Here is a 14,137-nt window from a genome sequence, read left to right as displayed (position 1 = left end):
TTAGTTCAGTTAAGAAAGCTTCTCTAAAATAACAAGATAAAAAGTGATAGATCAGGACTCTAATCTTGTGCATATACAACAAACATAGATGTGCAAGGACTAATTTATTATACAGAAAAAAGGGTAAGAAATGATACCTGGTATACAAATTTAACAATACATTTAAACTATTACATAGATTTATGGTTGGAACAATAATAGTATACTGGCCCAAGTCCAGGGAAATTCAAACTTTATAATTTAAAACAAGCTCTTTTAAGATTATTTTTTAGATTATAATTGCATAGTTTCACTTTCCTTGTTAAATCCCTCTAATCCCCCCCCATACCCCTGCTTTATTCTGTTTCAAATTCATCAATTCTTTTTAATTCATTAATGGTGTAAATAACAACTATTTAGTTTATGGGACTGAAGTTGGGGACCCCTGTGGAGGAATTGAAGGACCTGAAGGGGAGGATGACCAACAGGAAAAGCAAGAATATCAAATAACCCAGACTCCTGGGAGATCCCAGAGACTGAACCACCAATCAGTCAGAGCCCATGAGCTGGTCCAAGGTCTCTGGCACATATATAACAGAGGACTGCATAGTGTGTCCTCAATGGGAGAAGATGCACCTAATCCTAGAGAGATTTCAGGCCCCAGGGAAGGGAGATAGTAAGAGTAGGAAAAGAGGGAAAGCATAATTTCAGAGGCAGAACTGAAGGGGAATGGGGCTAGGAAATGTATGTGGATGAACAGGGGAAGCCAATGACTTTCTGTATATGTTATACAGAAAAAAATGGTAAGAAATTATATATATATATATATATATACATGTATATGAATATATATATGTATATATATAATAAAAATATGTGTACATAAATTTCCATTAAGTTATGTACAGAAAAGTTATGAATATATAAGTTTATATATCCAGACAAAATTTAAAATAAAATTGCTACTTTTAAAGAAGATTTTAGATTTTTATTTTTTAATTGACTTTTTAACTGACTAAACACAAGTGTGGTGAGTATGCATAGTCCAAGGAGTGGCAATATTTGGAGTTGTGGCCTTGTTGGAGTAGGTGGGTCACTGTTGTTTTGGGCTTTAATACCCTCATCCTAACTGCTTTGGAAGTCAATCTTCTCTTTGCTGCCCTTAGGTGAAGATGTAGACCTCTAAATATCTAAGAATTACTTTTGTCATAGTGCCTGTTGACAGCAGTAAAACCCAAACTATGAAAATGTGTTGATGTTAGCAGGAGATAACTTTAAAAGGATAGTTTGGCATTCCATTAGTTGGCTCAGTGAATGAGGATGTAGAGTAATCTTAAACCAAACACATGGCTACCCTGGCAAATAATCACATACAAAGGTCTGTGTGACCCTGCTGGTTGTACACTTGCTTTAATCCTTCTGACTGGAATACAGATTTGTCTTTAGTATACAACTTTATCTCAAACAATTAAGTCTAATGAAGGACAGAGAATATGACAAATCAGAGAAAAATTTGACAGAATGAGTCAGAAATACGAGAGGTCCAACTTTCATGAGAACATACAGGGAAGGATACACAAAAGTAGAGAGGGAGAGAAGAGAGTTTAGTTTGCTAAGTTCATTTCCAATAGTTTAGGGGCAGTTTGTCCAGAAGAAACTGCAAGTTTCTTCCAGTTGTCAGGACTCTTTGGAAGTAGCCAGAGACCACCAGTATGTCAAGAAAATTTTTAATTTCCATTTTCTTTAAGAGTTAACAATAAGCTATGATCAGTGAAGAAGACAAAGGGCACCAATGCCACAGGATCATCAGGTAACACTAGCATCAGCAAAGCCCAATAAAGTCCAGTGAAGAATGACAAGGCTGAGCAATGCCAGCACATTATCTGCTGTCTCTTGGGTTAACTTATACCTTTCCAAACATCAAGTCTCTTCTCACGCATCTGCTCTAGAAAAACAACACATGCTGTCTTTAGGCAGCTTCTAGAAAAACATCTCATGTCTATTTTCAACAAAATTATCCTACTACATGCCTGCTTCAGCAAAACATCCTTTCATAAGACAGCTTCCAGAAAAACATCGCATGACAAAACTGAGTCTCAAAAGAAAGGAGAAATTTACATCATACACAGACACACACAGACACACACACACACAGACACACACACACACACACACACATGCACATGCACACACACAGCCTTAAATGTGATAAAAATTTAATCTATTATAAAATTATTGTTTAAGATAGTAAAAATACTGAGGCTACATTTCCATTGAGATATGTACAAATCAAACATTTATGCTGGAAAGATATGAGGCCCCCAAACTCATATACAGCAGAGGATGCAGGGTCTGCACTATGTCAGAGGAGATGTACCTAAACCCGCAAGAGGCTGGGGTGAGGGTCAGCAGAGTGGAAAAATCCTTGTGGAGAAACGGGCTGGGGAAAGGAGTTATGGGATGTGGAAAAGGCAGAGGGTGGGTCAAGAGGAGGATAAAATCTGGACTTTAAGAAGAAATTAAATAATTTTTAAAAGAAATGACAAAATTATAAAAAAAGGATCATATGACTTTTTAATCATATATATATATATATATATTATTTACAGAAGTGGTCTTCATAAGTAGCCCAGGTTAACTTCAGATTTCTTATTAGCATATGTAAAAGTTCATGACTCTTATTCCAAGAATGAGGTAGCAAATCAGGCCAGGGAGCAGGTCCTATCAATGCCTGAACATTTCTTGACACCAGACTTATGTCACAGGAGGGATCCCACAGAAGCCAGACTTGGGAAGCTCATGCAGACTCTTTTTGATGGCATGGGATGAACACATCAGCACCATAAGTAAGACTTTAGTACTATGAACCAAGTACCAATCAGTCTGGGCCATAGAAATCAGTTTCAGAAGTGACAAGATACCAATCTGCCAGAAGCCCCCACATTTGTTTACTTGGTAGAAGCTTGACATATGTGTGTATTCAAGTAACAATGACCTGTGTTTTCCTTTTCTCTCAAATGTCTACCAAACAGCTGAATCTAGTGTTTGCTCTCTCTATCTCTTTGAGCAGCACCACTCCTTGGATACTTACTTATTGATATCAACAAAAAAGTTTGGATAGGATTTTGGAATTTTTAAAAGTATGATTTATTTTCGTTTAAATATTATAATATAATAAAATCACTTCTCCATTCCCTTTCTCCATCCAAACTCTTCTATATACCCATCCTTGCTTTTTTAAAGTCATGGCCTCTTTTATCATTAGTTAATTGTTATCTACAATCTTAACTCTCATTATCATGTGATTTAAACCTAATACAGAAAAATAAAGCTGATGGGCTTAAATTGCCAGTAGATTCTTAAAATTAAAATTAGGACAGTTTATAATGTAATATAAAACTTACTAAGGAATCCAAGGTAAGCGTAAAGTGGAATTTACATGTTAACTATTTATCTAAATACCCTCTAAATACAATCATAGATCTCTGCTTTTTCTATAGAGTTAGGTTTGCATTAAAGTTCCCAGTTTTAAAATGATAAGTCATTTTACCATTTTCTAAAATTAAAAATATTTTAAAGCCCAAAAAAGATCCAAAGATTTAAAGCATTGGTTAAAATACTATGTTGAGAAGTTAAATATACTTATAAAAAAGATAAAAATATAACATATGTAAAAATACAGCTTATTATTCATTGTTAAAAGATTCTTATTAGGATACAGAAATTTAATTTTGAGTCTCCAAAAGCCTTTGACGTATAACAGAAAAATCTTGTAAAAAGATTAAAATCTTAAAATGCCTTGGTATCACTGATGGGATGTAAATCAGCATACTGGGATATTGATATGTGTGCCATTCTGTTAAGGTACATTAAAGATATGTCTATTACATAAAGTTGATAAGCAATGCAGGTAGTTATATAATTATGCTCATAATACATATGTAATAACGATAATAATAATAATAATAATAATAATAATAAGAAGAAGAAGAAGAAGAAGAAGAAGAAGAAGAAGAAGAAGAAGAAGAAGAAGAAAATAAACAGTCTCTAAACTTGAAAGTCAAAAAAGAAATGGGAGGATTTAGAGGGAACAAGGGAAAGGGGTGAGTGTTATAATTCTTTTTTTATTTAAAATGGATAAAACTAATAAATACGTACAGTTATCATTATCCTTTTATATTTAAATTTTGTTGGAAACTATAATATAATCATATCAATTATACTTTCTCTTTTCTCCCCCCATACATTTCCAAATACCTGCCTTGCTCTTTTTAAGTTATGGCCTCTAATTCTTTAAATATACATCATATTCATATACATCATGTACATATTCATATATAAATATATAATATACATATACACATTAATACATGTATTCCTTAAGGCATATAGTATATAATATTTTTCATGGCTGATCATTTGGAATTGGCTAACAAATTGCTGTGACTTTCGTCATGGAAGATCATTTCTCCATACCTAAATGTTACTTAGTTGCTGTGGTTTTTTGTTTAGTGGTGAAAACATGAACATTTTCACCTCATTGTTAGCATGTCTAGTGGTATTTTCCTTATTCATGTCAGGTTTAGTTAGTCATGTTGGTCAGACTTATGAATACTTGTCTATACATTTACAGATCATTATATTTGATCTTTTTTTAAGGGAATAGAATTTTGATATGCAGAAATATTTAAAGAAAAGTATAGCAGATGAAAATTGGGAATTTTAGTGCCCAGTCCCAGTAGATAAATCTATACCAGAACTGCGGTGTCTAAGCCTCAAGGTTTCTTGAAGAAGAGAGTGATGTTTGTTAAGTGTCAGATGAAAAATTGATTGCTGTAAGACTGTGCCTTCCATAAATGTCATTAGCTACATACATGTATTCTCATACTAGGCTGCCTAAGCATTGTTCGTTGTCCCGCGCTATCGTCTCGCCATCAAGGAATGCACGCGCAGACACCAGAATCCTTCTGCAGCAAAACGTTTATTGTATCTTAAAGAGAGGGGACATGGGGCGCCAGCGGGGTGCGGCTTATATACACCATAGCGCGGCACATCCACACCTGATTGGTCGCTTACCCATGATCTCATAGGCACGCCCCGGAGTGGGCAAAGACCTGGCACGAAGACACTCTTGCACATGCACACACAGTTAACTTCCTGAAAGGAAGTCGGGCTGGTGCGGCGGAAGCCAGCGCCATCTTGTAATGGCAAATGCTATCCCGGCTTTCCACGTGGGGCGCAGTGGAAGCCAGCGCCATTTTGAGGTGGCGAATGTTATTGCGGCTCTCCACAGTTCGTATTTAGTAAACCACCAAAAATACTTTCCAGATAGGATAAAGTATATCTTACATCAAACACAGAGTATTTGGAAGTTTTTGGAAAATAAAAATGCACATAAATGCATGCATACATGCATACATACATCACACACATATATAAATATGTACTCACAGTCACTTAATTGCTGTCTCATGGTATACAAATATGCTTAATATATTTCTTCTTTTTTTTTTTTTTTTTTTTGGTTCTTTTTTTCGGAGCTGGGGACCGAACCCAGGGCCTTGCGCTTCCTAGGTAAGCGCTCTACCACTGAGCTAAATCCCCAGCAATATATTTCTTCTTAAACAGATAAAATCTGCTCTTTTGAGGCAGAGAAAACGCCACCACAAGAAGAGAAATATGGACTAATTTGGCCTGCCGCCAACCCTAAGATTGGCCCTCACGGCCTACACATAGTCCAAGTTCGAGGAGGCAATAAGAAGTACCATACCCTGAAGTTGAATGTGGGGAAATGTTCCTAGGGCTTTGAGTGTTGTACCTGCAAAACAAGGATCATTGATGTTGTCTACAATGCATCCAATAATGATGTTGTCTGCACCAAGACCCTGGTGAAGAACTGCATTGTGCTTATAGACAGTATAGTATACCAACAGTCCCACTAAGCACTGCCCCTGGGCCACAATGAGGGAGCAAAGCTGACTCCTAAGGGGAAAGAGATTTTTAAACAAACAATCAGTCAATCAATCAAACAAAAGATGATCAAAGAAAAATCAAAAGAAATACGTCAAAAGGAAAAAGAATGCCAAAATCAGCAGACTTCTGGAGGAGCAGTTCGAGCAGGACAAGCTTCTCATCTGTACGGTCTCAAGAACAGGCCAGAGTGGCAGAACAGATGGCCATATGCTTGGAGGAAAGGAGTTCGAGTACTTTCTGCTGAAAATCAAAATATAAAAGGAACTTCACCCATAAAGAAAATGAGTGATGGGCCAGGGTAAAGGAATACTGAGAGTTTCCCCACCTGCTCAGAAGAGAAAAGAAAGAAGGATTGAGAGGGATTATAAAAGTGATGACAAGGTGACTAGGAGGGTGCAGTGAGCAAGTTGTAAAGTGAATGAGTAAAATCATAATAATGAAATAAAAACATTAAAAGCAAGAAAATGAGTGATTATTTTCCATTGTATGTTTGACAACTTCTCAGACCTTTGTCTATACATGAGCAACAACAGTAGTAGAAAAACCTGGAATAATATTTTCATAATTTAAATAAAATATATATAAAACTGATAAAATCAAAGTTAATATTATTTTACCTTGCTTGTTCATGGTAATAAATATATGAAAATATAATGAATTTTGCATTATAATTTGGTTCAAATATAATTTGATGTAAGACCTTTTTTATTTTAACTAGAACTTAAAACTGAATTTTGCTTGCTTTCTGCATGCTGTGAAGTGATTCTAGTATTTTAACATGCTGCAAGTTATAACCTGGATCCTAGAAGATTGAAAAGACATTGAAAATGTATATTTAACTCCCTCTATATTATTAAAAGCATGGGTAATTTAAATATCTCTAAGAAAATATAAAAATATTCTTCCTTTCATTGAAATTTTTCAATGAAAAGGTAGCTTGAAATAATAATTTGTGAAAAGAAGAACAAAAGTAAAAATGGGAAAATCCTCTCCAAAACTCTGCCAATATGATTTTACCCTCCTTTCTTCATTTCTTTCATATAAAAGTCATTTCCTTAAGAAAGATGCAATCCTGTGCACTGTATTAATGAATGCATTTTTCACTTGCTGATTCCTCAAGGTATAGATAAAAGGATTCAGAAGTGGAGCCACTGAGGTATTGAGCACAGAAATTCCCTTGGAAATAGATACTCTCTGCTTGACTGATGGTTTAAGATACATGAAGATGCAACTGCCATATGAGAGGGATATCACAGTCATGTGAGAAGAGCATGTAGAGAAAGCCTTCTCCCCCTGGCCGGTTGAAGGGACCTTTAGAATCGTCCTGGCAATGTAGGTGTAGGATATAATCACCATTACCAATGTGAGTAAGAGTGTCACTAGAGCTGAGACAAATCCCATTGTCTCCAGGAACTGCGTGTCTGTGCAGGAAAGCTCCAGGAGTGGAGTGGTGTCACAATAGAAATGATCAACAATGTTGGAAGCACAGAAGTCAAGATTCAAGCCTAACAGGAGTGGTGGAAAGATGACAAAAAAACCAGCAAGCCAACAACTTAGGATCAGTTGCACACAGACTTTATTGTTCATGATGGTCATGTAATGCAGGAGCTTGCAGATTGCCACATATCTGTCATAGGACATGGCTGCCAATAAATAAAATTCTGATGCTCCAAATAGGAAAGCAAAAAACACTTGAGTCAAACAACTACCATAAGAAATGGTTTTGTCTCCAGTTGCCATAATAACAAGCAATTTGGGTATGCATGTAGTAGTGTAGGAAATCTCTAAGAAGGAAAAATTCCGAAGGAAAAAATACATGGGTGTCTTCAGGTGAGTATCCACCAGGGTGAGTGTGATGATGGTCAGATTGCCAGTGATGCTGAGCAGATAGGTAAGAAGCAGGAAAATAAATAACACAGCTTTCCACTGTGGGTCATCAGTCAAATCTGCTATGATGAAAAATGTCACCCTTGTGTGGTTCTTCATTGTGATTTTCTGACTGGTAGATGGCCTAATGGAAGAGAGAGGTGGTGGGGAAGAGGTTATTACTACAGAACTGTACTAGTGATAGGTCATGTTGAAGAACCATAAAAATTGCAAAAGCCCATTTTCAGACACAGGAACATCTCTAACTATGGTTATACTGGAAAAATAGTTTGTATAGTTTTATAGTATCTAGGCATTATTAAAGTTATTAATTTACAATACCAATTTTGGATAACTTATGATATTATTTGTTTATCTCTTATATGAATTCACATGGTGAAATTAAAGGAACTGAGAAATACTTGTTTCCATGCTTGAACCTTAAAATAGAGATGTTATTTTGTTTTGTTAATTTTGTTTGAATAAAATATTAAAAGTTTGCATAAAAATTCAAATTCACGTGAAATGCATTAGTGTGTATTTTCAGCTCTTCCTTCTCTTCCTTTTTGATCCCCTACACATAAACACACACACACACACACACACACAGAGAGAGAGAGAGAGAGAGAGAGAGAGAGACACATACCATGTTTTTATCTTAATATAAAATATTATCATTACTGTAACCAATTTTGTAGAAGAATATCATTCAAATTAATACTTTCATTACTGTTGTCTTATATCAGAAGTCTAAATGAAGCCTAGGAATTGATTTCCTTGCACTTTCAATATATTTCAACTGCTTTAATTTTTATTATTATCCTATATTCTAAGCACTCTCCATTCTAATACCAAGTCATTAGAAATAGTTTGGTAAATCCACTGTGAAAAATATACTATTGTGGTTGTCTTCTAGTGTAGAAATATTGATAACACAACAAGTGTTATAAATTAATATTGGGGTGAAAAAACACCAAAAATTTAAACATAGAACTATGGGATTTATTTTATTTTAGAGGCAGAGAATATCAAGACAATATGGAAATATATTGAGATACAGATTTTTAGAGATGAATCATGAGCTTAAAGGAAAATCTCAGTGAATCTGAATTATTAAGTAAGAGAAACAAATATGGAAATTTTCTCCACCAGTTGCTAGTTCTTTAACATTTTCCTTCTTAGACTAAATATTTTAACAACCAATGATTTTAATATATATGTGATCTGAAAAGCAGGATCTGAGTTTCAAAATCACTGAGTAGGACAACATAAGTTTTAAGAAATATGTAAAATCTCTGGCCCAACATTCAAATAAAAAGAGGTTAAAGAACCAAGGGCATAGATCAGTATTGCAGTCCTACAGTATCCTGTACAAAGTCCCAGGTCTGATGTTTCTCATGGAAAGAGTGTGCACATACCTGCAAAGGGCATATTGACAAGTAGATAACTATGTAGGATATTTTGATAGTGATATTAAACAAAATTGTGACTGGCCAAGGAAACAGGTTAGTTCCTTCCACAGCCATCATCAGAAAAACTTCCTCCTGCAACAGATGGGAACAAACACAGAGATTCAGAGCCAGACTTTATGGACAGAGTGAGAGACCTTTGAACACTGAAACCTAAATGAGATGTCTGCATCAAAATGATCCTGGCAGAGCTAAGGGAACTTCAAGGAGGTACTGATAAAAAGTATAAGGACCAGAGGAAAAGGAGAAAGGAGAAGAAGGTTCTTTAAATCAATATGTACAGTTACTCACAGAGACTCAAGTAGCAAGCTTATGGCCTCAATGTGTATGTACCATGTTATCATCTTATATTTATATTATGACTTTAACTGCAGTATTTTTTATAAAATTCTTGAGTATAGGAACAATGGGGTCTCTGTTCCTTGTACAACCTCTTGGTCTCACTTCCTTCTCTTTGTTTGATTCAAACCCAATATATTACTATTTGTTTCAACTTTTTATTTTTTATTTTATTTTATTATAAATTATAAAAGTTACCCATTACTTGAAAGAAATTTAATTTCTTAATTTATTCACAGGAAACATACTGAAGTTGAGAATTAAAAATAATGATAGTTCTAGAGACAAATTTTTTGGGGAGTCTTCATGATCAAACATGTAAATAAGTTAATTTTTCAATAGATCATGACAATATCTGACAATACTTACTTTCTAAGTCGATCAAGATGATCACTTACCATCTCTAAAATATGTATTAATACTAAAAATGAAATATTTTTATACTAATATAAAAATAAAATAGATATTTGAGAAGAAATTAAACCTACTTTACAATAATATTAGTCATGTTTCAAGAAAAATGTTGTAGACTTTATTGTGGGTGTAAGATTAAGAAAAGATACTCCAGGAATGCCTGGACAGAAGAAATGTGACTCAATCATGTCCTTTGGGACAAGAAATAGAGTTTGTGCATCTACAATAACAAGAGAAAGGAAATGTTATTTCTGTAGGACATTCCTTTCACATTCAGATGATTGTGAAAATATCACTTTCAGAGTTTCCAGACTTAAACAAATAGCCTCATGACACCAGCAACAGCTAAACAGTTACATTGATCAACTATTTCTGGACATACTATGTCAGAATAAAATTTGCACTAGAACTTGAATGTATGAATGAAACTTTGTCTAACTATATTAGCAATCATGAATATAAGTTAATATACAAAAGTCTTTTATTTTAAATTATCGTTAGTACATAGTCTACTTTCATCCTCTTTTCCTCTTGTGTAAGATTCAAAATGTTGAATAAAAATATGATGCTTAAAAAATACAAATTACAGTAGACATAGCAGAAATTGTATTTTAATTTGACCAACATTACTTATTTTCATCTGTTTAAATTCAAAACAAGTTCATCAAAAATTTTTAAAATACAGATATGTACTTGACACTTAAGAATATTCCTTAAAGGAATGTATGTCAAGTCACACTTGAACAAGATGATCTGATTCTTCATATTTAAATATGTTACCATAAAGCTGACTTGAGCACAGTCCATCTTCTCACTGAATCCACGTAACTAAACCAGAGACTATGGCTTGTTTCTCTCACTGTGAGAGTAATCTTAATTGCCTAATTTATTTCAGAATTATAGTTACTTACTCATATAGTTTCAGTCATGTCCTACTCATTTCTGACATGGCCACAAAGTGAATTATTCATGGTCTTTGAGAGTTTTCCTGAAGTTGTTACCTAAGTGAAGTGGTCAAGAGGGAATAGATATTCTCAGGAGATTTTGAGATCCACATCAACAATTCCCAAGAAAATAACAGTTTTTATGTTATCCAAATGTCTTCCCCACACCCAAATACGTGTTTAAATGTTGCTCCTTCAAAGATTACTATAAACGATTCCTCCAACAACCCAAAAGCACATTACCCTAGTAGATGTTCAGGCATTTGAAAAAAACAAATTAAATAAAAGCTATTATTTTTATGAAACTTAAGTAAAGTTGGGCTCCTTTTGGTACCTTTACTCAAGATCAAGTAATTTATAAAGCAACTGATTTTCCTTAAACAGATGTTTCTAAAGGTCAGTAGCCCCATCCCAAACCTAGTGGTCTCATAACAAATTGTTCTTTAGCTAGTGGCAGAAATCAAGAGGAAAAGAGCTCAAGTAGAGGGATAAAGTTTTGAGAATTTACCCTCTCCTTTGAAAAATTGATTAATTCACTTCAATGATCCAAGCCCATTTTGCAGTCCCACCTCTTAATACGTATGCATTGAAGAATGAAGTTTCTGTCACACGAGTGTCATAGGACCTTCTCAAGCAGGAAAAGATTGTTTATGTTCAACTTTCCACTCAAAGGTATACCAGACTGATTTCTGTTTTCACTGAAAGGATACATGCATGTTCTGGAATAGTACTTTACATTTTCAGTATATTTGTGTTGAGTCTCTCACTTCATTTTCTCTTCACTAGTACCAAGGAAGATGAGTTGAGGAGCATCTTACAACTAGATCCATTGGCCTCTCTTACCTGTGGTTCATGTATCTGATTAAAAGAATTGTCCACCTGCTGATATTATACAGAGCTGTACATATCATTCACATTAATTTCTGGTTCTATAACTGTATAAAATCCTCTAGGAAAACACTAAAAGTGACAGAACTGTTAATTTTTTTGTGTGTACTTTTCTCTATTCTGAAACTTCATTGAAATGGGAACATGAGATGTATCTTATTTTAACCTTCCCTATTTTAATTAATTAACATATAGTTATAATTCATGCATGATTCTGCATATTTTTTCATTTTGCTAGTAAATATATCAATTACTTAATATTTTGAATCTTAAAATAACTCTTGATTTATTACATATACAATAGAAAGTGATTATAGTTGTAAGCTATCAATATGTATTAGCAAGTGGGAGAATAGTTCACTGTCTACTCAGAACCATCATTTTTAGGTTAACTGTCTTATGTTCTAATGTTAACTGACACACCTGTATATAAAATAAACATCTCGTAATGGAAATGTATACCTATAATTCATTAAAAATCACATTTAAACCAAAATGAAATTAAAGATTCTATGTTTGTATTATTCCTTGATTTAAGCTTTGATTTTTGCCACTTAGTCATCCCTATGACCTAATGCTTATTACTTACCTTTATATTTCTTTATTACCTTTTGTCTTCAAAGGAAATAGCTAACTAATTTCTACTATGCATGTTGAGGTTTTAATTATATAATTCATCTAAATTATATCATGTTTCTATAGGTATCATCATGTAGGACTCATCTTTCACAAATTTCATGTTAAGGATCTCTGTTTCTATGTCTTTGTCTGTCTCTGTGTCTCTGTCTGTCTCTGTGTGCCTCTGTCTCTGTCTCTATTTCTCTGTCTGTCTCTCTGTCTCTGTCTCTGTCTCTCTGTCTGTCTGTCTCTGTCTCTGTCTCTGTCTCTCTCTCTCTCTCTGTGTGTGTGTGTGTGTGTGTGTGTGTGTGTGTGTGTGTTGTCTGGGTACATTAGTAGACAACCATAAGTATGAATGCCAGAGTTCAACTCTATGTGTCTTTCTGTATCACTCACCAAGCTCATTATGGGTGGTGATATTAATATAGGGATATGCTACATATGCCTATCAATTAGTTATTGAACAAAATATGTATTCATTATGTATTTTGACACTGATGAGTCAAATGTCTTCTAATTGCTATGAAGACATTTATGTATAAATGTAAACATTTGGTAAATAATGAGGAATGGGATATTTATGTTGCATAGAGTGAACATTTACCTCTGTAAGAAATTACTAAATTGTGGCAAGCAGTGACTACATTGTATTCATTTTTTAAACTGTTATGGTTTGAATATAAAATATTTCTCATAGATTCATGTGATAAGGCAAGTGTACCCAGAATGTGGCCCATTGGTGAAGGATGTCTAATCATTAGTAGATAGGTATCTGATGCAGGTAATAGGTCACTGTAGGGATGTCATTAGGTATATCTTGTGGTATGTAGATATCTGTTTGTGTGTGGTACATGCTATGTGTGTGTGTGTGTGTGTCTGTGTCTGTGTGTGTGTGTGTGTGTGTGTGTGGTATTTCTGTGTGTATGGTGCAGTATGTGTGTGTTATATGTAAACATTAATGTACAGGTATGTGTGCTGTGTGAGTGTATATAAGCCAGAAGAGAATGGTTGGTGTTCTGCTCTATTGCTATATGACTTGTTCCCCAAAAATATCTTCTTGAACTGCATGTAATGGTACCAAATGCCAGTGATTTTTCTGTCTTGACTTCACACAGTGTTCGTTCCTCTGTCCCATAATTCTGCTATTATTCTCTTTGAAAAAGTGCCCATGGTATAACCCCTTTTAGACTATGAGTTAAAATATTTGTCCTGTCAGTATCAGTCTTATGCTTAGATAGGACACAGTTCATGTCGAGAATCTCTCACTCTTCAGCTGTTAAATTATAATGACTCTATTTTAGGGTTGATTTATAACCATAATAGCCTTTTATTCCCATAATCCATGTAGTAAGCCACCTCTGAGAAGCTTTTCCTTGAAGTAGATGATGATTATCACCAAGACTGAAACTGGACAAAATATAGTGAATAAGAGACTACAGCAGTTCATCCATTTCATTTTCAACAGTCTATTCTTTACTGTGTCAATTTCAGTTTCTGAGCCATGTCATTGTTCTTCCTGAAGCATGTAAAAAGCATATTTATCATGAGGCTTATATGCTAGTTATGAATTATATAATTTTATTTTTGTAGTTATATATTTTTATTACTTTTGGAGAGTTATCTCATGGTATATGTAGTTCTTAGATG

The 14,137-nt window shown here is 34.3% G+C and overlaps 1 protein-coding gene and 1 pseudogene across 1 annotated transcript; one reads left to right on the top strand and one right to left on the bottom strand.

Annotated features, from left to right (window-relative positions):
• Positions 1–2,794: 2,794 nt before the first annotated feature.
• On the top strand, positions 2,795–6,210 carry LOC103692767 (40S ribosomal protein S8 pseudogene; annotated as a pseudogene).
• A 789-nt stretch (positions 6,211–6,999) lies between these two features.
• Positions 7,000–7,938, bottom strand: Or6c69e (olfactory receptor family 6 subfamily C member 69E). The gene has a single exon (NM_001001381.1). The coding sequence runs from the start codon at positions 7,936–7,938 to the stop codon at positions 7,000–7,002; it is 939 nt and encodes a 312-aa protein (NP_001001381.1).
• Between the last annotated feature and the right edge of the window lie 6,199 nt (positions 7,939–14,137).

The sequence above is a fragment of the Rattus norvegicus genome, chromosome 7, assembly GCF_021556685.1.
Source record: "Rattus norvegicus strain SHRSP/BbbUtx chromosome 7, alternate assembly SHRSP_T2T, whole genome shotgun sequence".
Lineage (NCBI taxonomy): Eukaryota > Metazoa > Chordata > Mammalia > Rodentia > Muridae > Rattus > Rattus norvegicus.
Note: the sequence above shows the minus strand (reverse complement) of the source record. Positions and strands in the feature narration are given on the sequence as shown.

Excerpts from the sequence above, each read along its gene's own strand:
- Or6c69e (NM_001001381.1), bottom strand. The coding sequence starts at position 7,938 with ATGAAGAACCACACAAGGGTGACATTTTTCATCATAGCAGATTTGACT.